Here is a 23293-nt window from a genome sequence, read left to right as displayed (position 1 = left end):
GCTGAGCTGCACGCGCCCCTCCCGCCCTCCGAGTCCACCCAGGGCAGAGTTGTGGAGGTGGCCTTTATAACCCGCAGAACGCCTGCGGCCTCCGGAGAATAATCTCTGTGCTAATTCTTGAGGCTTCCCATGAGCCAGGCTGTGCTGACCATCCTGAAGCCCCTCATGTAAGCCCCAGCACTCCCATGTTACAGCTGAGGGCACCGAGGCTCAGGGAAGGGTGTGTGAGCAGTGAGGGGCTCTGTGCGGTCCTGCCTCTCAGGAAGGAATGAAATGTCCGGGAGGTGCTGGGGTGGGAAATCTAAGTACAGACAGACTGGGGTCTGACTGCCTCTCGCTCCAACCTGCCGGCCTGTAGGGTGGTGAACCCCTCGGGGAGCCGCTGGCCCAACATCCCCTAGCATGCATGGCCTTGCTCGCGGCCTCAGCAAAACTGCAGGGAGGGCCGCAGCTGCGCTGGCGCCCTCTCTTCTAAATGCTTATCAGGCTGTGGCAGGGGCCTGGGGCCAGTCCACTCATCTGTAATTCTCGGGGTTCACCTTTTCCTTTTGAGGGCCTGGACATCTCCCTTCTGTCTTTTGGTGCCTTTCCCAAGAATCCTCAGGGAATAAAGGCCACATCTCTAAATACCTTTGGCTAAAGCGCTTTATTACTACCCTCTGGCCTGTCTTAAATTAGGAGCCCCTTGGTCCCTGGCCCCTTAGCGGGCCACGCCCCTTGTAGGAAGCACCACCCCAGGAGTCAGGAGTGTCTGTAATGCTCTGACATGTCCCAGTAACCCAATGTCAGAAACTCCCCTCACAATTGGGAGAATGTGTGGGAAAGTGCTCCGTCCGAGGGGGTGGGCGTCTTCTGGGGACCCTTCTCCTCGCAGAGCCCCTCACAGGCACAGCCCCTGCACCCCCTGCGAGGCTCTGCCGAAAACCCCTCAGGATGCTTCCCTGCTGCTAATGACGGGGGGGGGGGGGGGGGTGGGGGGGGAAAAGGGGGAGGGGAGAGGGGGAAGGGGGAGGTCGGTTAGACTGAGTATGTCACAGCACGCAGCGGCTAAAATTTAAGGGGAATATTAGGTGACAAAAGTGGGGGCCCTAAAGTCACGGGGGCGGGGGCTTCCAGACTGTTTCCCCTTTGAGCTCTTCTGTGTTTTCCACAATCGATGTTTTAAATGTCCGTTCATGAAGGCACAGTAAGGACCACAGTCCATTCCCCGGCTCTGTCCCTCCCTGCCCCCTTCTGTGTGGCTCTAGTTCCTTTAGCACCTCTGTGCCCTCAGGCTGCTCCCAGACGGAAAGAGCAGTCCTGGGCATGAGCTGTGGCTCCAGACCGCAGACTCAGGAGGGGGCTGCGGTCTGCTCGCTCCTCACTCCTCGTGCAGGAACCCGCTGCGCTGTGCGCTGAGCACCGACCTCTGCGGCTCCTCCCCAGGCCCAGGGCTCCAACGGTCTGTCCTCGTGTCCCCGCCCTGGGGTGGGAGTTTCTGGGTTAGAGGCTGCACCCCCGGGCCGCTGTTTCTCAAACCTGGGCACACCAGGATCACCTGCGAGCTCTGACAAGCCTCCAAGCCTGGGGTCCCTGGATCTCTGGGTGGAGCCAGGGCAGGAGCCAGGAGCCCTGTGGGCACCCAGAGGCCAGGACCTGCCAGGGTTTCTAGGCACCAAGAAGGCCCAGGGGCCCAGGCGCTTTAGCTTGGACAGGACCAATAACCGCAACCAGCATTTATTGAGCGCTCCTCTCGCGCCCAGCAGCCCTCACAAACACCCTGAAAGGGAGTGCTGTTGGCCCACACGTGGGGAGCCTGCTCAGAGCCGCCAGAGAAGTGGCAGAGTTGGAACTCGAACCCAGCCAGGGAGCACCTGTCATCTGGGGAGGGAAAGGGCTTCCCCAGGGAGCTCTCCCAGCCTCGGACAAAGGCAGAGGATAGGTGTCCTCAGACACGAGGACAGGTGTCCTCAGACATGCTGTCTCCTGGGATACACGGAGGCAGCTCTGACCTGCAGCCACTGCTGTTTTAGAGACAAAGGAACCTCCTGGCCTCCCTCTTCCTCCAGACAGAAGCTTCTGAGGGTTTGGTCACTGCCTGGCCTGGAGGCTGCTTTAGGAGAGGTTTTTTAAAGAAATCCTAGGGTGGGGTGGGGAGAAGGGAACAGAAGAAAACAAACAAAAGAAATAAATCCTGGAGCTGCCCTGGGGCCTGTCGTCCTCAGGTGGCTGCAGGACTCAGGCTCTGTAGTAGGCATGTCTGCAGGTGGGGGGGTTGGGGTGGAGAACCAGGTGCACTGCCCAATGCCTAGAGCAGGGGGACCTGGGAGGACTCCCACAGGCGTCGGGCCAGCTCGCCCGCCTGCTGCACCAGCACATCTATGGGGATGACTGACAGGTGGAGGGCCAGCAGCTCATGACACTTGATGACCTCGGCCGGGTGGTCCTTGCTGTAGTAGCGCAGGAGCTTCCTATGGGAGGGAGAGGGAGGACAGGGTGCAGAAGCAGCCACGCACTCCCCCCACGTCCCCCCGCCCCCGGAGCCAGGGGCTCTTTGGCACCTTGCAGACAGGCCCCTCACCAGTTCCAGCACCAGGCCAGCAAGGCCTTCCCTTGCTGACCTCACCGTGTGAGGCTCAGCCCCAGCCTGCCTCGGTCCGTCCCTCCAGTTCCCAGTCCTGTGTGGGGCCTGCTGACGGCAGCATCCTAGTTAAGAGCCACAGAGCCAGCAGGGAAGTCCTGGGGCCCCAGCACAGTTGTTTGCAAATGCTGCCAAGAGGGTGACAACAGCAAGATGGGCAGAAACCCTAACATTTCCCACTCACTTTCTCCCTGGATGTGGCCCCGGCTGTGAGGAGCCTCTAACGAGGGTTTAGAGGTTCTTGGGGGGCACCTTGACGTAGAAGCTGCTCCCCTATGTGGGAACTGTTACTTATCACCCAACATCTGTGCACCCACGGCCCCAACAGGGTGCACAAATCTGTCACCTGTAGTAGTCTCCTCCCAGCATGCCCACGGGCGCCGCGTCATCGGAAAGGACAGGCACCTCGATTATCTGGAGTTTGTGCCCCTGGGAAGGAAGAAGAAGGTCTTGCTCAGAGAGGTGGTGGGTGTGGTGGGAAGAACATGTGGGACAGACACACCGGGTTCAGGGCCTGGCTCAGCCCTGCCTGGTGTGTGCTTGGTGCTGGGAAAACCGGGACCTCTTTTTACTGTTTTCTCATCTGTGAAATGGGGATAATAAAAATCCCAACGAACCGTCGAGATGATGGATATAAAGTTCCGAGCATCGTGCCTGGCACGTGGTAGCTCTCCTTCCCATCAATGACGACCTGGGTCACATGCTCAGGAGGGCCACTGGGAGGGTGACCCGGGAGGTGCCATGAAGAGCAAAGCATGACCAAAAGGCCCGTCTCTCTGAAAGCACCGGGGATTCTCAGGGCTGTATTGGGAGGGGACGGGAATCAAGGTCCACTGGGCACCCACTGTGCGCCAGGCCCAGTCACGGGGCCTGCCCAGCACTGAGGAGGTACACTTGGCCGGACTTCACACTGGGCCTCGCCACCCGCGGCTTTACCTTAGCCCATTACCCTGGGGGCCAACCAAGCACACGAAGCTGTGCCTTGCTCTAGAGGCTAAGGGCAACGTCATACACATTGGGAAGTTCGGAGACACAGAGCAAAGATGGGAGCCTACAGGTCAAAGAGCTGAGCCTGGGTCTGGCTTCATCGCCCATGACCTCAGTGACCAGCCATGGGGTTTGATCTCCAGATCATCAGTTTCTCCAGTGTGTAGAATGGGTCAATGATACCGGCCTCAACCATCGCACAGGGCTGTGCGGCTAGGAGAACAGTGGTGAGAGGCTCCAACAACTTCACTGAGAAAAGGGACAGGCCACCACATCAGGGTCACCTCTCGCCAAGAGCAGAGAGAGAGTAGGGCATGGGGACAGGGGGACAGGAGAACGGGGACCAAGGGCATGTAGGGGTAGAAAAAATGACCTTTAGAAAGCTGGAATAATGATTAACGGTGACAAATGAGGAGAAAACAAAGAGAAACAGAAAAGGAAAGAGTGGGGGAGGAAGGGAGAGGGAGCGGGAGAGAGAGAGACATGGGGACAGCAGTGACAACAACTTTCCAGCCATGTCCATACACTGCAGTAACAGTGACGTCTACAGAACCAGCCAAGAGGCAAGAGACCCAAGCTATACTGTCAGCTGTACCTTGGGCAGGCTGGTTAGTTGCTTTGAGCCTCAGTTTATGCACCTGTACAATGGGAGCAACGGTGTGCCATGCTGTTTAAGTGCAGTGGGTGATGCTGGGGCATCATTGAGAACACACATGATCTGAGCAGCCTTTCTCACACGGGGCATGCGTCCCTCTGTTCACACGTTACCTGAAGTTACTAAACGCTGCCTCGAATAACAGCTGGGTGGAGGGTCACAAAGCCGGTGGGAAAAGGGACCTCTGAGTTCCGGGTCCCAACCAGCTTTGCTTATCTGTCAGCTCCACCAGGGACAAGAAGGATGAAGAGACAGCCTGCACACCGTCCACGAGAAAGGAATGAGAGTTCCAGGCGAGGAAAGCCGCACCCACCATCTCGTTCTGGAACCACAGGAAGTAGGAGCAGAAGAAGTCCCCCTCCCGGAACAGCAGCGTGGTGTAGCCCTTCTGCAGGTATCTGCGCGCCAGCCGGATCAGAGACCAGACCTGGGGAGAGGAGGAGAGCGCTCGCACCACCCTGACAGCGGCAGCCTCGCCGGCCCTCTCCCCACGGCAGGGGCAGAGCTCGGCTCTGGCCGCCAAGGGCAGAAAAGTACCCGGAGGAGGAGCTCCTCAAAGGCCTCTCCTGCTCTTCTCTCCCTGGCGCCAGGCACAGCCCCGGCTCCGAGCAGGAGCTCAGTAATAGATTCATGTTGGGTGGGCTACCCCTCCAGTTCCCGTGACGATAAAATAGATGTAAAAGCACTTTATATAATGTTACCAGACACTCCAGCTATAAATGAGTAAACTCATCATTCAGGCTAGAAACTAGCCAAAGACAATGTTAACACAGGAGGAAATGAAGGGGTGGCCTCCTGGAACCCCTCCTGCGGTCTAGGGCTGGCCCCTCCCGGGTCCCCTCCGGGGCTGGGAGCCTCTGACGTGGGTTCTAGGCCGGGAAGGTGTTAGTAAGGTGTTTGAGCACGCAGGGCACCCTGACCCAGCACCTCTGCTCCGGGGGTGAGGTCCTAAGGAGGCTCACCAAGGGGTCTGATGGAAACGTGCTCGCGGACTATGCAACTTAGGTCCCACCATGTTCTCTGGCCTCATTCAAGGACTTCCTGACGCTGCTGTGAGCGGAGGGGAGGCAGCAGGGACAGCTTGGGGCTGGGGAAAGGCCTGACGAGCCCTCTCACTGAAAAGCTGAGTGGAAGGCACACAGGATTCACTCCGAACCTGACCACAATGCAATGCCTAATTAAATCTGCAAACAAATGCATGGATTTGCTGTGTTTTCAGGAAAGCAACTTGACAACATGTATCAATAACCTTAAAAACATTCCTCCCATTTGACTTAGTCATTCCATTTCTGGGAATCCACGGTGCGAAAGTAATCAGAGGTGAGGACAAAGACGGATGCACACAGGTGTGTGCTGCGGAATTATTTATAGCAGCGAAAGCCTGGAAACAATCTCCACGTTCGACATCGGGGAAATGGCTAAGTAAATTATGTTACATTCCCATGATGGACTGTTGTGGAGCTGTTAAAAATCATGTTTATAAAGAATTAATGACATGAGGAAATGCACCGATATAAAAGTGAAAATGTGGTAAACACAATTGCATAGACAGAAAGCGCTCAACTACATCAAACTGCACAGGAAAACAAGGACATAAATGTACCACAAGAGCCCAACTATCTCTGGAAAGAGGGATGGAGATGGAGATGATGATGGTGGTGACGATGGTACCAGTAAATACGCAATCAATTCTCTGTTGTTTTGCATACGGTGCTAAGTACTGTACGTGCATTTGTAATATTTGTCAATAGTGCCACTATCCTCTTTTACAAACGAGGAAACTGAACTTAGGCTAAGCAGTACCCCAGGCACAGTGGGAACTGGGTTTCAGCACAGGCCCCCCGACGCCCTTCCGCTCTGAGCCATTATGCCACTTTATTCGGGTAAAAGAGTGGGTGTGCCTCTGTGTGCACATATAGTGTAAAAGGTGGCAGAGGTCCTCCCTTCTCCCGCCTCAAAATACGAGTTTGACACGAAGAAGAGCCAGTTAAAGAGAATGAAAGAATCCCCAGAGAATGTTTCCTTAGCAGAAACCATTTAGTTTTAAGTTCTGACAGTCAAGCTGGCTAAGCTGTGTTTCTTCTTTGTTTTGTTTAACTCAATAAGCACTTACTGGACACTTATTTACGCCAGGCGCTGTGGCCGGCCCTGGCCACTTACTCCCCTGACCTTCCTGCCCAGTCTCTGCTAATCCAGGACATTAGCCAACACCCAGGAAGATGGCCCCTGCATTGATCAAGGCTGATCAGGGCCCTGGGGTGACAGAGACAAGCTGCTATGAGGTGCCTGCGGGGCTAGGCACAGGCACTGATGGAGGAAGAGTAGGGGTTAAGGTGGGGCGAGCTCCAGAGCCTCGGGAGCCCAGGGAGCCCCATCCCGCCCAGGCAGGGCCGAGCCCAGCACGTCCTGTCTGATGGGCAGTGAAGAGTGCCCGGCTGGGCGGCAGTTACCTTGGTTCTGACAAAGGCAGCCAGGGGCCCCTTGCCCAGCTCCGACGAGGTCCTTTCACTGTGGCTGAGAGAGGGGGCCACCATCTGGCCGGTCGTGCGGTCCACGTAGATGAAGTGCACCAGGCCCGGGAAGTCCTCCAGGTAGGTTCAGGTCAGAGTCAAGGTGCTGTAAGCCAGGAGCCAGGAGGTGCTTCTCTGTCCCTGACCCAGTTCCATGGGCTAAGCAGTGGCGTCAGAGGCAGTCTGCCAGGCCTGCCCCTCCTGCAGTTAACATTTCAGCCAACCCCTACGACGCCCTCTCCCAGACCTCTCTTTACCTCCGAACCCAAACCCCAAAAAGTTCTAAGATGCAAGAACAATGGATCCCCGACGTTGGCACGTTTAACATGGGGAGCTCTGGATGCAACAGGAACATGGTATGTTCATGTTTTATGATTTTCATGAGGGATGCATTTAAATTATACACACGATGAGGCTGGCGGAGAGGAGAGCCACATGGGTGATGGGTGAGCCTAGCTGACCGCCACCCACACACCTCACCGTGACTGTTCATCCCTCTCACCTCGAGGGGCTGGAAGGCTGGGAACAGACCCCATGGAAGGGCAGTGGCTGGTGCTCTGCCATCCCTCTCACCTGCACACTGGAGACAGATGTTGCAGGGGGCTGGAGACCAGACTTTCGAGATTTTCATATAGGCAATGCTGCTTTATAGAAAGTTCCAGGGACGATCAATATTCAGTGAAACTAGTGGTCCATAACAAAAGGGTCTAATAAATCTTGGACATGGTTTCTAAAACAGGGATGAACACGTTTTGTGCAGGCCTTCTCAGAGCCTCCGTTCTGCTGTGGACTGTGACCTCCGAGGAGGAGGACACGGCTCTCACACCGACCCGTCCCCAGGAACTCGGTCCCTCGAGGAATGCCCGTCACCACTTTGCTGGTGGGGCACCACCCACCGACATTAGTGAATTCTAAGGCTCTTATGCAGTAACTTTGGGACACCAGGGGCTGCTGAAGTTTCAGCCTTGGAGCGTTCCTGCAGACAGGCACCTGGCACTGTTGCCTGTTTCTCAGAGAAAAGAAACTGAGGTAATGGAATATGTATTCTCCATCCCATAGCCGCAGTCCTTCGGAGCGGGCAGGCGGGGGGACAGGTGGACAGGAGCGGCTCCCCCGGGCGGCGCGGGGCTCAGACATGAGGATATGACACCATGGTGACGTTTCTCCTGCTCTTCACCAACAGAAAGTCCTTCCAGTCCATCAGCTTTTCTCTGCGGGAGAGCAGGGAGCGGGGGTGTGGAGACGTGTGCACCCGCCCACCCCGGCCACCCAGGGCCACGCCCACACTCACTGCATGAGCATCTGGACCTGGTCCTGCAGGTGCTGGGCCAGCTGTGGGCCTCCGCGGCTCGGAGCTGTGCTCAGGAAGCTCAGACGGTAGATGGTGCAAAGCTGCCGCTTCATCTTCCCGCACAGCTGGAGCAGCCTGGGCCAGGAGATGAGCGCGTCACAGCGGGCAGGGCCCTGGGGGACGGCACCGTCCCCTGTGGGAGCCACCCGGGCCCTGCACTGGCAGACACAGCAGGGACAGCACCGCATCCTGCACGGCCACCCCTACACTGATGACAGACGCGGCTGACGGAGCGCGCCTCACCCTCATGACCCAGGAGACAGCTTCCTTCCCAGTGTCTCCCAACATGGTGCTCCACGCACGTGGATGCAGTTCATGGAATTGCATCCAACATCACGGCTTATTTCCCAATAAATGGGGGAGTAACGTGTTCGAGGTTGCACTGACGCAGAGCTGAAGCTGGGCCGGAACCCGGGCAGTGTCCCTGGTGTTGGGTCCTCACGGGTCTGCACTCAGACTCCAGCCGATCTGCTTCCAAACCTCCCTCCAGCGTCCACAGCTGGACCCCGCTCTCCCAGGACCCCGTCCCCTCAAAGGCACCTTCCTGAACATTCTCTCCCTCTTGGCCTGGAGGCAACTTGCCCTTCTTTCCAAACTTGCCTCCCAAAACCCAGGCCCCACAACTCACTCCTGCGACGAGGCGGGGTCACTCCTGGAGAAGGCCTTGGTCTTGAACTCCTGCCAGGTGCTCTGCAGGAGGGCAGGGGGCAGGGGGCCGATCAGCTTCCTGGTGGTGTTCCCACAGTGAGGCCCAAGCTCTGAGGGCATCCTCTGAAGGCTCACTGAGGCCCCGCACACATGTGCCCTCACACAGCCAACGTGGGGTCCCGGCAGGTCCCCCAGCTCTCTTCACCCGCTGTCCACCATGTTCTACCCCTGGCAGGTGCTCATTTCAAAAGCACTTTCCGTGTGCCAAGTGCTGGGCCCACTGCCTGGCTGGCACCGACATGGAAACTAATGCTGCCAGTGACAGGTAAGTGACTCAAGGGGGCACTGATGCTGAGAGGAGCCTGGGCATCACCCTACAGGAGACCCTGCACCCTGAGGCGGTGCCACTGCAATGCCAGGGTCACTGAGAGACGCTGAGCAGCTTCCGGCTGCTCCGGCGGAGACTCTGGGCCTGGGTCGGGGCTTCACGGGCTCGGCCTCCTCCAATCCTTCTGCCCAATTTCAGGTCAATTGTGCGCAGCCAGTGACATGCAGTTCCTCACACTGACCCAGCCTCCACCCCACTTCCTGCTGGGCTCCCCTACCCTGTGCCCCCATCACTGTCCCTGTCTCTAAGCCACCGGGGAGGTGGCCCTGTGAGACCTGCCACCCTGTGAGGGCGCCGGGCAGACAGATGGCCTTTCCTGAGTCCTGGGGCAGGCTGTGGCTCCCAAGTAATCTAGGCCAAGTTGAGATCTAAGTCCCACAGTTCCCTCCTCTAAAAAAATGGGAATTATAATCCGTGTTCTGCCAAACTTACATAAACATGTTCTGAAAATGTCAAGTGCCGTAAGTTTTTGCTACAAGTTCCTAACGGGGAAACAGGGATCACAGACCCATGGTGGGGCGGAGGCGGACTGACAGCCCTGCCGCCCGGGGCCTACCCCTCTCCCGGAGGCAGGCTTATGAGGGCAGGGCCTCACCTGAAGCTCCTGTCTCCCGCGATTCTTGGCAAACTTGTCCATTCTCTGGCGCAGGTCCCCGATGAGTGGGTGGGACCGCAGGGAGCTCCGGGCCTCTGGCCCCTCCTTCAGCTTCTTCTCCAGCAGGGAAAACCCGTCCAGCAGCTGGTACAGGACCAGGGCCAGCGGCGCGCTAGGGCTCTAAGGGAAGAGGCAGCAGGCAGGGGGACGGGCAGCCACGGGGCAGGTGCCCAGGCCCAGGCAGCAAGGCAGGTGGGGGTGCCCCTACCTTGGTCAGGAGCACCATGTTGATGCCCGGCCACAGGGGCAGGCAGTACATGGTGTGGGGCACCATGGGGCAGTACACCTCTTTCACACTGGCATCCAGGAAAATCCGCCTGGGGCAGGAAGGCGCTGGGGAGCCGGGGATCAGCGTTTGGAGTGTGTCTTCTCCTATCTGTGGAGGAAGAGGGGCTGAGGTGGGAGGGGCGGGGGACCCGGCTGGCCTCCTCCCTGCTTTGGATCCACCTACAGTGGCCCATTCGCCATCCTCACTGTGAGCCACGAGGAGCCGTTTAAGCTCCAAGAAGTCCCCGCTCTCCCATCCCTACACTGTGCTGAAACAGCCCCGCAGCCCCAGTTCCAATGTCTGTCTCTCTCTCAGCTTCTCTGGGCCTTTCCGCCCAGAGGCAGGGCTGGATGCCAAGCAGGGGCGGTGGGTAGAGACAGAAAAGGCAGGAAAAACTGACAAGGGTGGAGCGAGGGCATGAGGCTCCCTCCCCATGTCTTCACAGAGATGAAGGCATTGAAAGTTAAATAAATCTATCATTTCAACCACCCTCAGAGAGCCCACCGGGGGAAACCGAGGCACTGAATGACTAAATGAGCGAGACTCCAGGCTTACTGAGGCTCTAAGAAAGCCTTTAGTGGTAAAAGCAGAGAAGTGAGGAACTCGTTAGAGATGCCACAAAAACCTCCCTGTACGGATGGCACTGCAGTCTTATGATAACAGCAAATGCTGGACACAACGGCTGGGGGTTTGCTAAGTAAGTGACAGCACACGCGATGGACTCGCAGTGCTGACCACACTGAGTGCCTAGCAAAGGAGAAAATGCTTAAGGCAAAAGTGTAATGGAATACATTAGGAAAGGAAAAAACATACATGTAGTGTGTGTGTGTCTGTGTGTCCTGAGAGAGTAGTCCTTTTCCATGCTTTACTTTTATATTTCCCAGTTTTTCTACAATGAATATATTTACATTTTCATCTTAAAAAAACGTTACAAATTGAGTTGGACTTTCACTCTTCAGTGAGGAGTGGGGATTTCTCAGGAGTTGAGGTCTCCCTCCCCCCCCTCCGCGCCCCCCCCTCCCCCCCCCCCCCGGCCTCGGGCTGAGCTGTCCCGGCATTGACAGCCTGGATGTGGCAGGTGTCACTCAGAGGGGGAACCTCAGAGTCCCCAGCACTCACTGCAGCATCTAGATCAGCTGGTACCCCGGGCCATCCCCTCCCCCCAAAAACTCACCTGGATCAGGGAATCATCGGTGGGTGGGGTTCCCCCGTCCATCCAGATGGTGCTACCTGCCGGCCACAGGCAATAAAATAACATAAATAATTGGAAAAATAAATAATGGCGCAACGGCACATCAGAAGGGGTGGGTGGAGCAGGGATGCCCCCGCCCCAGCTACTCACAGCACCTGGCTGGGGCAAGCACTCAGTGTGGGCTGGAGCGGCACTGCCCTTCCCATCCTATCCCAAGCCGGCAAGTGCAGGTGAACTCTGCAATGCCAGGGCCTGGCCTGGGAAGAGAAGCTCCCCCCAGAGCCGGGTGCTGGGAGCAAGTGCCTGAAGATGCACCTGGCATCGTGGGGTCACGTTCCTCAGCTCCCTCCTTCACCCTTGCTTCTGCCCTCTGCCCCTTCAGGCCCCTACCTGGCTGTAACAGTGCCTGGCCACTAGGAGGCAGCACACGGTCTACATTTCCCCATCTGTTTAGTCCAGTGGTCGGCAAACCGCGGCTCCCGGCTCCCGAGCCGCAGTTTGCCGCTCTGTTGACTAATGAGTTTGCCGACCACTGTCATATACTACCCTTTACCTCTTTGCACACAATATGCCACAATTGCCTAATCCTCACAGCTTCCAACTACATTTAGTCTAGTCCAGTGGTTGGCAAACTCATTAGTCAATAGAGCGGCAAACTGCGGCTCGGGAGCCGCGGTTTGCCGACCACTGGTTTAGTCAATCAGCAAACTTTAACTGAGCACCTACTGCATGCTGGGAGTTGAGCTAGATTCCCTGTCCCAGGACAGCTCACAAAAACCTATGGAACCTACCACATATTGGAAATGTTATATGTTTGTAATAATAGTGTTCTCTCATAGTTTATTGCAAACAACTATCATTTATAACCATGTTTCTCTGGGGGAAGTCTGTTCCTGTGTCTCACACACCTGACTGACAAATGGATGAGTGCAACTCGAGCCATCTGTAAGCTGTGAGTTCTGTGCACTGTGGAATGGCATTATTGACAGCTCCGAGGCATAAAAAACTAACCACCGAGAGAAAGGGGCGAGGAGGATCGCGATGAGTGAGGGAAAGGAACGTCAGTGATCTCCCCAAGTGGTGCTTCCCACTGTGTTCTGGGCTCACAGAGAGGCTTAGAGGACAGCTATGGATCCTGGCCTCAGAGAAAGGTGCAAGCAGAAGCGAACTGGGACACGCCCTCGGGGGCCCCAGGCCCCCTGCCAAGGACCTAAAGTTAAGAACTTCGAACCCAGTGGTTTTTAACTGTGGATGCACATGAGACCTTTTAAAAATCCTGATGCCAAGGCCATGCAGTAGTTTAATTAATAAAGTAAATTTTTACTTTTTTCTGTTGTTTACCCACATACTTTAAAAACAGGTCAGATATAAACTATAGAGACTGAATATTAATATTTTACATCACTGTGCTTGAAATCAAATGATTATTACTTAATTTTAATTACCTGATTACTTATTACAAAAAAGAAAGAGAAAGCAGAGAATACTCATATGAGAGATGAATTTTTAAATGGAATCAATGTGTCGTAAAGAGTTTAGTGATCACCTGAGTGGCCTTCACAGCCCTTGAATTCAAGCTGGGGCCAGGAGGGCAGACAGAGAGGCTGCTGCAGATGGTGTCCCATACTCTAGAAATCTGGGTGTCTGTGCCTAGGTCCTTACAAGGCAGGGGGTCTGCTGAACCCCAAGACAGACTCCCCAGGGCTGTCACCTGGCATCTGTCTCCCACTCCCTCCCCCCCGCAGGTCTCACCTGAACCTGAGCTCTGCTCCCCGGGGGAAGGAGCGGGGGTGAAGTACTCCTCAGGGAGGGAGAAGCTGTCTGTCTCCTGGGGGGAGAAGGGGCAGCTTGGGCTGAGGGCTCAACCCTGGTCCCGCCCCGCCCCGCCCCTCCCCGCCCCTCCCCGCAGGCACACAGCACATACAGTCCCTGTGGAACTCCGGGTGGGGCCTGAGGATCGAGGGCTCCAGGCCTGCTGCACGGGGATGTTCTGGCTGCTCGGCAGCCTCCGTGGGGAAGGCTGTGACAGGCACAGGAGACCGCGGTTAGAGCATGTCTGACGGGCTCCTCCCCACGGTCCTCCACTCCAGCACTTCACAGTCCAGCCACCGAGCAGAGGCACAGGTACGAATGGCTCCACCGTGAGGCCCTGGCATGGCCGCCCTTTCCAGGCATGTCTCAGGTCTAGGCGGTCTAGTCTTTCTCCAGAGCCACTGACCCTCCCTCACACTGACCTCCAAACCACCGAAGGGCAGGAGGGTGGCGACGGTGGGGTACACTCCCTGAGAGCGCCCACTGCCCCAGGCACTGCTGGGCTCTAGGAACCTGCCTCCTTTATTCCTCAGAACAGCCCTGAGAAGTAGCTGCCATCGCTGTCCCATTGCACAGATAAGGCGACTGAGGCTCAGAAGGGGTAAGTAGCCGCCCGCCCACATAGCTAAGCGGTGAAGCAGGGACTGACTCCAGAAATCTGCACTTTTAACCACATGCATTCGAGAACTCGCCTTCTATCTGAAAGCAGCAGGAAAGGCATGCCCAGCCACAAGCCCAGAACTGTGACTCGGGAACTCGGCCTCCCCAGCAGCCTGCCGGCACCCCGCGGGTGGGTTTTCTGCGCATCCCCCCGATGGCCTCCCGCTGCCCAGAGGCTGCCCGAGACCTGAGTGTCGTCACCGTCGTCCTCCTCTGCGGTGCTCTCGCTGGGGTAGAGGTCCTGGACCAGCAGGATGAGGGCCAGCAGGTCGGCTGGGCGCAGGGAGCTGGCACTGTGGCTGCAGAGAGAGCAGGTGGCTGGTTGGCACGTGCCCAGTGCCCTGGGGGGCAGTGGACGAGGACAGGTCGGGTTATGGAGACCGGGGCATGGTCCCTGCCCTCAAGGAGTTTACGACTGCGCCAGCTGATTTCCCTTTTGGAGAAAGGCGGTGTAGATAACATTAGCTCATCCATTTTTAAACTAAAACTGGGCTGTGTTAAAAATAATTAGCAATGGGGAAGCACCAGGGACCAGGAAGTCCTAAATTTGGACTCTGAGACAGTATTCCCGGGAGAAGTACTTCAGAGAGAGACTGAGCTGAGAGGGGCTGAGGAATCCAGGAATGTGAGAAGCTTCACGGGAGAGACGGGTCCTGAAGGTTTTCTTGGCCCGGGAAGTGGTGCCGGTCAGACAGGGTGTGCGAGGGGCCGGGCCGCAGCTCACCTGGAGTAGAAAGCCAGCAGCTTGGAGTGCACGAGCAGGAAGGCGTGCAGGGCCTCCTCGCCGGCCCGCGCGGGGCTGGAGTTCACGGCCTGGATGACGTGCCGCTCCAGCGCCTCGATGCACAGCTCGCAGAGCTGAGGGTGAATGAGCCTCTCCACAGCCTGGCCACGCGTGGGCAGGAGAGGAAGCCACGTCACCCGCCACCCTCTCCCGCTCCAGGCCCTGGCTGAGGGGTGCATTCCCTCAGGACACACGGAGCACAGACACTTGGGACCAAGTTTGGGGGTTCTGCCTGTGCCCTCACTCCTGAGTTTGGGGTTCTGCCTATGCCCTCACTCGTTAGAGGGATCAAAACCTGGTCTTACAGCGGCACGGTCCCTCTGACCTGACCCTTCCTGGGCCCGAGCACCCACGGTCACCTCCACAGCGAAGCCCTGCTCCCGCTCGCGCAGGCGGCCGTGGGTCCACAGCAGGCTCTGGAAGTGCTCCCACACCTGGATGCGCTGCTCCATGTCGGGGGGCCGCAGCCTGGGGAAGAGCACGAGAGGGCATGAGAAAGCTGGCAGTCCCCCACTTCAACCAAGGGGCGCAGTCCTAGATCCCGGGCAGGACCGGCAGAGCTCAAGTGACCTGGCCAAGTAACAGGCAGAGCCTGCGAAGCACAGAGGGCCGTGTTGGGGCCATGCCACGGGTGCGGAGAGGAGTGGCTGGGCAGGAACCGGGGCCCGGCACCTGAAAAAATCGCTGCCCGTTTCCGGCTCTCACATGCAGATGTGACATGACCCCAGCTAGAGGCCCAGAGAAGCGCGGGAAGGAGCCAGGGGCACGGTGTGCACACCCTGTCTGGCCTCAGGAGGGTGCTGAGCAAATGCCTGGATGGACCAACCACGAGGACTCACTCCTTCCGGATGAGCTGGCCGTCCACGGTGACCAGCCCGAAGTGCACCTCGAACAGGAACTTGAGCACACGCAGCTTCTGCCGCAGGTCCCCCTCGGCCTCCGTGCGGTCGCCGTTGATGGCGATGAACAGGCATTCTCCGAACTGTGTGCACAGCGGGCTGATGTCAGCCAGCCCCGGGGGGCTCCCCTCACCTGCCCTGATCCCTGGGAATAGTGAGGGGACGATCAGGTCCCAGAATTTTTATAAGGCTGCCCACGGAGTCAAGGGAGGAGGAACATGGGCCCCAGGACCACACACTCACCAGGTGAAGGACATAGAGGTAGCTGCCATTTTCTGTTGAGAAGCAGGTGTACGTGTCTGAGAGCTTCTCCAACATTGTCATGGAGGAGATGATGACTGGGGCCAGGAGGGTGCTGAGCTGGTCCTCCAGGGCAGGAAGCTGCAAGAGGGGGAGAAAACCCTGCTCGAGTGTGCCAGACACGGGGGGACAAAGAAACGGACAGAGCCGGCCTGGCCACCCAGGGTGTCCACAGCTTTAGATCTGCCTGGGAGGGTGTCACTGTTCTGACCTGAGGGAGCAGGAAGACACTGCCTCCAAACCTGGGTGTAGTTAGGAAGGCTGGGAAGGGCTGGCCACCTCTCTGTGCTGTTTAGGCCCTGCAGGTGGAAGGGAACGCGAAGGGAGGAGGCCATGTTTCCACAGTGCAATGCTTGGGCATTTGATGGAGAGCTGGCCAACTGGAAGCGCATTCGCTGCATGGAGCACAGTCCGTGGCCTCTGCAGCAGAAGGCCTGCTGGGGGCAACGCAGCCTAAGGAAAGTGGTCAGAGGGTGCGCAAAGACCCAGGTGCGAAGATGTTCACTACAGCATCATTCATAGTAGCCAGCAACTGGGGGACAGGGCGTGTCTAGTACCAGAGGGACAGTAAATAAATAACAGCTCATCTAAACGATGGAAGAATAGACAGCCACTTAAAGTAGAGGAGTGTTTCAACGATGTGGAACAGTCCTCTGATACAATGTTATGTTTAAAAAAAAAACGGTGTGGCCCAACGGGCGTGGCTCAGTGGTTGAGCATCCACCCATAAAACAGGAGGTCACGGTTCGATTTCCTGTCAGGGCACATGCCAGGGTGGTGGACTAGATCCCTAGTAGGGGACGTGCAGGAGGCAGCGATAATTCTCTCTCATTATTGATGTTTCTCTCTCTCCCTCTCCCTTCCTCACTCTGAAATTAATAAAAACATATTTTTTAAAAAAGGTGTGAATGTTCTGTATTTTAAACTGTATAAAAAGCATTAAAAATATTAAAAAAGTCAACATTGTTAACTTTATTACTTCTGAATAGAGGGACCTGTGAGTGATTCTTCCTCCTACTTTCTATATAGTTCTGTACTTCCCCTATTTCCACAACAAGCATACTTTTACTTTTATAAGCTCTTCCCCCACCCATCCTCTCTGCAATCCCAACTAAAGAACAAAACAAAAAAGAGATGGACAAGTTAGTCGAGAATCTGCGAATAAAATGGGATAAGGCCAGTGGAATGGCCACAGCTGAGATTCACAAACTGAATGCAAGGGAGGGAGGAAAATGGCTGGCCTGCCCCAGCTGACGCCGGGAGATGTGACTGCAATACGGAGAAAGCAGAGTCCTGACCTGGAGCTGGTGAGATCTACAAGGAGCTGAGGAAGCCCTTGCCTGGAGAAGCAAAGCAGGCCACTGGCCAGAGGCCGTGGGCAGCATTAACATATGAACTGGACACAGCGGTGCGGCTGATTTTCTCCCAAGGTCTGTGCCCAGCGGCTGCAGAACCTGCCAGTGAAGCTTAGACAGTGGCTGCTTCTCATCATTCAGGTCCCAGCTCAGACAGCCTCTTGCCTAACCACCCCCAGGCCGCCGTGCCCCGTCACTCCCCATCTCACACCTGGTTTAAGTGTTTCTGACCATCCATCACTCCCTGAACTCATGGTGCTTACTTGGTTCACTGCATGTCATCCCTTTTTGGCCTCTAATTCCATGAGAGCAAGGTCACATTCACTGCTCTACCCCCAGAGACGGGCACATTAAGAGGTTCTCAATGAATATTTGTCTGAATATCCTTCCAGATAGGCAAATGTTGAATTATTCACATACCATAATTTTCTAGAACTGTCATGAATGAATTATATTAATAGAAAAGTCACTTTAAAATCTGGAGTGTGTACTGCAACTCATGTTAAAAGTAGTAGTTTTTTCTGCAGGTGTAGCAAGAATTTTTTCTAGTGGGGGGAGATAAAAATCTTTGGTGTAGGCAGAGTGTAAAGGGACATTCTCATACCAGTTGGTAGAATTATAGAGTGGTACAATCTCTTTGAATGGCTTTTGAATCGATGTTTCTGTTCTTAGGGATCTATCCCAAGGAAATAGTAAGACGTGGGGTAAAATTCAAGCACAAGTGTTCCCTACAGTAACAGTTACAGAAAACTAGAAGTGCTATGCAAGCCCAGTATTGAGGAAATAGTTAAATAAATGCACGCATTTATTCATACACAGGAATATGTTTCTATGAACATTTATGCTTTTGAGAATATTTAACAAAATGGAATAAGCTTTAGATATGATGGTAAGTGAAAAAAACAGAAAATAAAACTGTAAATGTGGCATGATCCCAACTATATATAAAATCTACTGAGCCACACCACCTGGCTGCTGTGGCTCAGTAGATTGAGCGTTGTCCTATCCACCAACAAGTTGCTGGTTCAGTTCCCAGCCAGGGCACATGCCCGGGTTGCGGGCTCAATCCCCAGCGTGGGGCCTGCAGGAGGCAGATGATCAGTGATGATCTTTCATCACTGATGTTTCCATATCTCTCTCCCTCTCCTTTCCTCTCTGACGTCAACAAAAATATATTGAAATAAATAAATAAAATGTAGAGTGGAAAATATATGAGTGAAAATAATAATCTGAGTTTTAATAATAAAGTGTAAAATTGGATGTTCATATGCAAAAAAAAATTTTACTTTATTCTATACCTGACACCATATTAAAAAATTCAAAATGGATCATTAGACCTAATATGGAACCTAAACCTATAAAATTTCTGGAAGAAAATACCGGGAGAAGTCTTTGTGATCTTGGGTTGGGCAAAGATTTCTTAGATATGGCATCAAAAGCATGATCCATAAAAGCAAAAAAAAAAGGATAAATTGAAATTATCAAAATTAAAAACTTCTGCTCTTTGAAAGACACTATTAAATGGATGCAAAGATAAGACACAAATTGGAAGGAAATACCTACAAAACATCTATCTCCTTGGGTTTACATCCAAAATACATAAGAAACTCTCAAAACTCAATAAAAATAAGAAACAATCAACCCAATAAACTGGCAGTAGATTTGTACAGTTCATTAAAGAAGATATAAGAATGGCCAATGAGCCCTGCCTGGTTTGGCTCAGTGGATAGAGCCTGCGGACTGAAGGGTCCCAGGTTTTATTCCGGTCAAGGGCACGTACCTTGGTTGCGGGCACATCCCCGGTGGGAGGTGTGCAGGAGGCAGCTGATCGATGTTTCTCTCTCATCGATGTTTCTAACTCTCTATCCGTCTCCCTTCCTCTCTGTAAAAAATCAATAAAATATATTTAAAAAAAAAAAAGAATGGCCAATGAGCACACGAAAAGATACTCAAAATCATTAGTCATTAAGGAAATGAAAATTAACACACAATGAGGTTCTGTCATGAACAAATTATATTAACAGAAAAGTCACTTTCTATTAGATACCGATCAGAATGACTAAATACACTTACAAATAGTGACCACAGCAGGGGCCAGCAGGCTACTGAGGACATGCAAGTCTCACAGACTACCAGTGGACTATTAAATGGCACGACCTCTTTAGGAAAGCTGGGCAGTCTCTTAAAAAGTTTAACATACACTGACATGATCCAGCCCACTCCCCTAGGGATTTCCATGAGGAGCCAGTGAAAGCTGCTTTACGTGTAATAAAAACTGGAAACATGCCGCATGTTGCTCCCACCAGCAGGTGAGTGGCTGAACCAACTGTGGCGCACCGTGCAAACAGACCACAGCTCAGCGTGGAAGGGGGTGAACTGCTGACACACACAGTACGAGAGGCGCGAGTCTCAGTCAGGCTGCCTGAAGGAAGCCAGACCAAACCAAAACCAAAACCAAACCAAACCCAGCCTGGTATCTACTGCAAGATTTCATCATAAAGGTCTATAAATACAAACTCACCTATTATGTCAGAGAGCAGATCTGTGGTTGGCCAAGTTGGGGGAGGTGAAGGAAGCTCACAAATTTGGGGGATGGTGGGTATGTCCATTTTATTGATTGTGATGGAATTGCAGATACGTACATATTAAAGTATATCAGATTGTACACTTTGAGTATGTTCAGGTTATAGTATGTCAATTATACTTTAATATAGCTGTCATAAAAAGTAATGTGTTAAGATTATTTCTTTTTAAGTAAAGAAACTGGTGAGATGAAGTTTCTCTGCTGTGTGATTAAAATTCTACATCCTCCTGCCCTCACTTAGCCAGTCAGCCCTGGGGGAAGTAAGGGGTGGGAGGTGCGAAGGATGCTGGGCCACACACTGTCTCTGGCCCAGCCCTGGAAGTTCTGTGTTGTCCCTTCCCGTCCATCCCACACTCACCTCTTCTCCCTCATACTCCGACTGCCCAAACTTCAGCCGCAGACTCTCTTCAAACTCCTCATCTGTCCAGTAAAAGAGGACCTCTGCTCCCTCTGTGGCCACCAAGACGCACTTCATCTGCCAGGGAGAAGCAAGGTCAAGGTTGCCACCCAGCCCCCATGTCCTTAAGCTTGGCCTGAGTGATGAAGAGGATCATAACCCCAGCAAACATCTGCTGAGCCCTTACTGTGTACCAGGCACCATGGCCGGGGCCTCCTGCTGTTCTTTCTTCACACCCTCGCAACCACCTGATAAAACAGAAACCTTCAGTTCCTTCCGTTTTATAGAGCACCATGTGGCACAGCTTCAAGTGGCAGAGATGGGATCCTGTCTGATGCCACGGCTGGGGCTCCTTCCTGTGCCTTCTGACCCCTGGGCCTACCGGGACCAATCGTGAGGAAGGACCCAGCTCTCGATCTGGACACGAGGTCACTGCACAGGGAGGCAGGCAGCCCCCGGGCTCACCGCAGAGCCTGTGCTGGAACGGAGGGCGGCTGCTGAACCTCCCTCTGGGCAGTCCAGAGGTGTGTTTCTCCTCCAACCACAAAACAGCCACAAAAGGCGAACTTCGAAGCCCATCAGGACTGGATTCAGCACTACAGGAATTTCATTCACATGTTCTTGCTCTGGGGGGAAACAGAGGCTGCCTGACCTTGTCCACGTTCATTCTCACACCTGCTTAGCTGCTGAGTCCGCAGCCACATCCTCCAGTATCTCTGGCCCTTTTGAACCTCCTTCCCCACCACCCACACGTGTGCCCTCTGTGCCACACATCTTAAGGCTTATTTATATAAAGTGTTTTCTTATTCACCAGCTGGTAGAGTCTTAATTCAGAGCTCCCTGCACCATGTCTTGGCCCCCTGCGTGCAGCAAGACGTCAAGCCTTTCAACCCCAGAGAAGCCTACCCAAGCCTGGTAGGGCCAGAGCTCTCAGGCTGGTGGGTGCAGCTCGGAACCCCAGAGAGGAACTTCACACCTTCTCGTGTACCTCAGTGTGCCACACGGACATGATCACGTTGCACGTGTGCTAAGACATGACACGGATTAGGAAGGAAGCTCTGAGTCTTCCATGAGTGGAGGTCCAGCTTCCTTAATAGGATAATAGCATTTCAGGGTCTCAGACTCTTACTCTATTTAGGATCCCCTATCTGAGCAGCTTAGTGGTACTTACTGAATTCCCTCCAAATTTCCAGTTGGTTTATCAACTCTAACACAGAGCACCTGGCCTCAAGGTGTCTCCAGCCCATCCCTGCGGAATTGCTAAGCACCAGGCAGGGACTGCGAGAACACCGAGTGTGAAGAGGTTGCTGGATGAGGACAGCTGGACCTGGAAGAGGTGCCGGGACTCCCGGGCCAGCCTGATGTGGGGTTGGGGTATGGTGTGCTATGGAATGAAGGCTGTGGTCCACAGCCGAGAGCCCCTGTAGGCTGGTAAGGCTGTGGGAAAGGCATGCTGGCAATGGATGGGTGAGGTCAGGTTATGGAGGCAGGTCACCTGGTGTGGGGTAATGAGGGCCCACTCCTTGGTGGAGGCCAGGAGAAGTGTAGCCTAGAGACACAGCAGACCCTGATGACTGCCTGCATGCAAGGGAGGACGGAGAGAGTAGGCAAAGGTGACGTCAGGGGCTGGGGAGAGGGCTCTGCGGAGCCTGGGGGAGCTCAGTCACTGCCTGCCTCGCTCTGTCCACCTCCCATAGCCTCAGAGTGGGTGCTGCCTGCCTCCGGCCGCCCCAGGTATGGCAGAATTATCTACCTTGGTAAGGAGCACAGCAGAGCTTCCAGTCAGCCAGAGGTTCAGAAAGGGCTGCAGTGGACAGACTCTGTGACCAGCTCATGCAGAGCAGCATAACGTTCCGGGCCCTGTAAATGCTTAAAACAGAGGGGTCATGAGGGCAAGCAGTTCTGACTGTTCTTGTTCCTGGGAGTGGACAAGGTGGTGAAGGACTGTGTGGGCACAGCTCTGGCTCTGAGGCAGTCTGCTCAGAACATTTTCCCCACAGCCAGGGGTCTGAGTGCCCTGTACCCCTCCACCCCTACCCTTAAAAATTAAAACAGGACATAGCAGGTGCCCCACAAACATTAATTCCCACCTACTGTTTCCTTCCAAGCACTCTCATTTCACTGTGGATCATGCAGAGCCATGGTGTGGTCAGCAAACCCACGCTAGTCCCAGGAAAAAGGAAGCTGACACCTGGGTCTAGTTTTGGCTTTGCCAAGGCCCTGAAACCTCCTTGAGCCTCAGACTCCGCTGTGAAAGGGAGAAATCTCTTGCTGCACTTCCCTATGAGGTTACAGTGAGAGTCAGGGAGTCACCTGGCAGGAGGGCCCTTACAAAGAGGTGTGTGTGGGGAGGGTGTCTTTACTCTTATTTCCCAGGTGCCCTTCATCAAACAACAGGATGAACTAAACTGGTTGTAGATCATTCACATTTTGATGATAAAAGGCACGAGTAATATAAAGCTTTAGCTTAATTAGGATGAGGCAAGAAAAGGCTTTTAGAGGCTCAGCATTTTTTTTTTTTTGCAACAGAACTGAGACTTGCTACATCACCGGCATGACTGGGCTTAATGCCACATTCCCAGGAAAACGGGCATGCTTCTTAGTGAACATTAGGTTCTACTTTTGTTATTCCAAAAGGCTGATAAGAGGCCCCCACCGGTGTCATTCCCTGTTCTCTCTATCCTGCGCTCAGGAGGGAACACAGGACTCAGTGGAGCTCCAGCCCGCGCCCCAACCCCCGGAGCCCGTTTTCACCCTCCAGCCCAGCAAACCGCCTGCCAGCATGGGTCTGGGCACGGCCTTGCCCCCGCTGGGCTGGAGGGCCAGGAGGGAGAGCCCGCGGGGCGCAATGGGCACCCGCCGCCGCGGGGCTCCCGACCCGCAGCCTTCCATTTGCCCCGCACTCTCCAGTTTAGACAGCAGTTTCACCCCCAAATCCCCTCGCACCTCACAGCTACCCTGGGAAGAAGGCCGGGCTGGTGGAACCCGTCCCACTCCGTAGCTGCAGAAACTTTGGCTCCGAGAAGTGAAGCGACTGGCTCTCGGCCACGCGGGCGGGCGGGTGGGTGAGGCTGGGATGGGGCCCGCTCCCCTCTTCCGGGGGGCCGCGCGGTCCCGAGGCAGGTCCGCCGCCCACGGAGGGGGGCAGCCGAGGGCCGCGCCGGGACAGTCGGAGGGGCCCCCACAAGAGAGAGCGCCGCTCAGCCGGTCCCGCCCCGGGCGCGCTTC

General features: G+C 54.8%; 1 protein-coding gene across 3 annotated transcripts; it reads right to left on the bottom strand.

Annotated features, from left to right (window-relative positions):
* Positions 1–1701: 1701 nt before the first annotated feature.
* Positions 1702–23293, bottom strand: HPS1 (HPS1 biogenesis of lysosomal organelles complex 3 subunit 1). Of its 3 annotated transcripts, none has more exons than XM_080641161.1 (20): positions 23012–23293; positions 21819–21925; positions 20027–20143; positions 15673–15810; positions 15370–15512; positions 14890–14998; positions 14471–14631; positions 13934–14045; positions 13199–13294; positions 13027–13102; positions 11257–11312; positions 10023–10190; positions 9755–9934; positions 8752–8813; positions 8064–8198; positions 7918–7983; positions 6713–6857; positions 4576–4689; positions 2967–3049; positions 1702–2450 (listed from the first exon to the last, which is right to left on the bottom strand). In XM_080641161.1, the coding sequence occupies exons 3-20, from the start codon at positions 20141–20143 to the stop codon at positions 2288–2290; spliced, it is 2124 nt and encodes a 707-aa protein (XP_080497287.1). In that variant the 5' UTR covers positions 21819–21925; positions 23012–23293; the 3' UTR covers positions 1702–2287. The 3 variants fall into 3 exon arrangements, with proteins under 3 accessions (XP_080497287.1, XP_080497286.1, XP_080497288.1); XM_080641160.1 differs by having other exon boundaries at positions 21819–21934; positions 23012–23291; XM_080641162.1 differs by lacking the exons at positions 1702–2450; positions 2967–3049; positions 4576–4689; positions 7918–7983 and having other exon boundaries at positions 6776–6878.

Source organism: Plecotus auritus (genome assembly GCF_963455305.1).
Source record: "Plecotus auritus genome assembly, chromosome: 9".
In the NCBI taxonomy this organism is placed as follows: domain Eukaryota; kingdom Metazoa; phylum Chordata; class Mammalia; order Chiroptera; family Vespertilionidae; genus Plecotus; species Plecotus auritus.
This window is presented reverse-complemented; position numbering and strand designations above follow the sequence as displayed.

Bases quoted from the DNA above. Each gene is read 5' to 3' on its own strand.
- HPS1 (XM_080641161.1), bottom strand. From the start codon at position 20,143: ATGAAGTGCGTCTTGGTGGCCACAGAGGGAGCAGAGGTCCTCTTTTAC. The intron at 14,632-14,889 runs GTGACCGTGGGT...ACGCGTGGCCAG, and splicing joins AGCAGGGCTTCGCTGTGGAG to GCTGTGGAGAGGCTCATTCA. The intron at 2,451-2,966 runs GTGACAGATTTG...TCCCTCCCATAG, and splicing joins CTGGGAGGAGACTACTACAG to GAAGCTCCTGCGCTACTACA.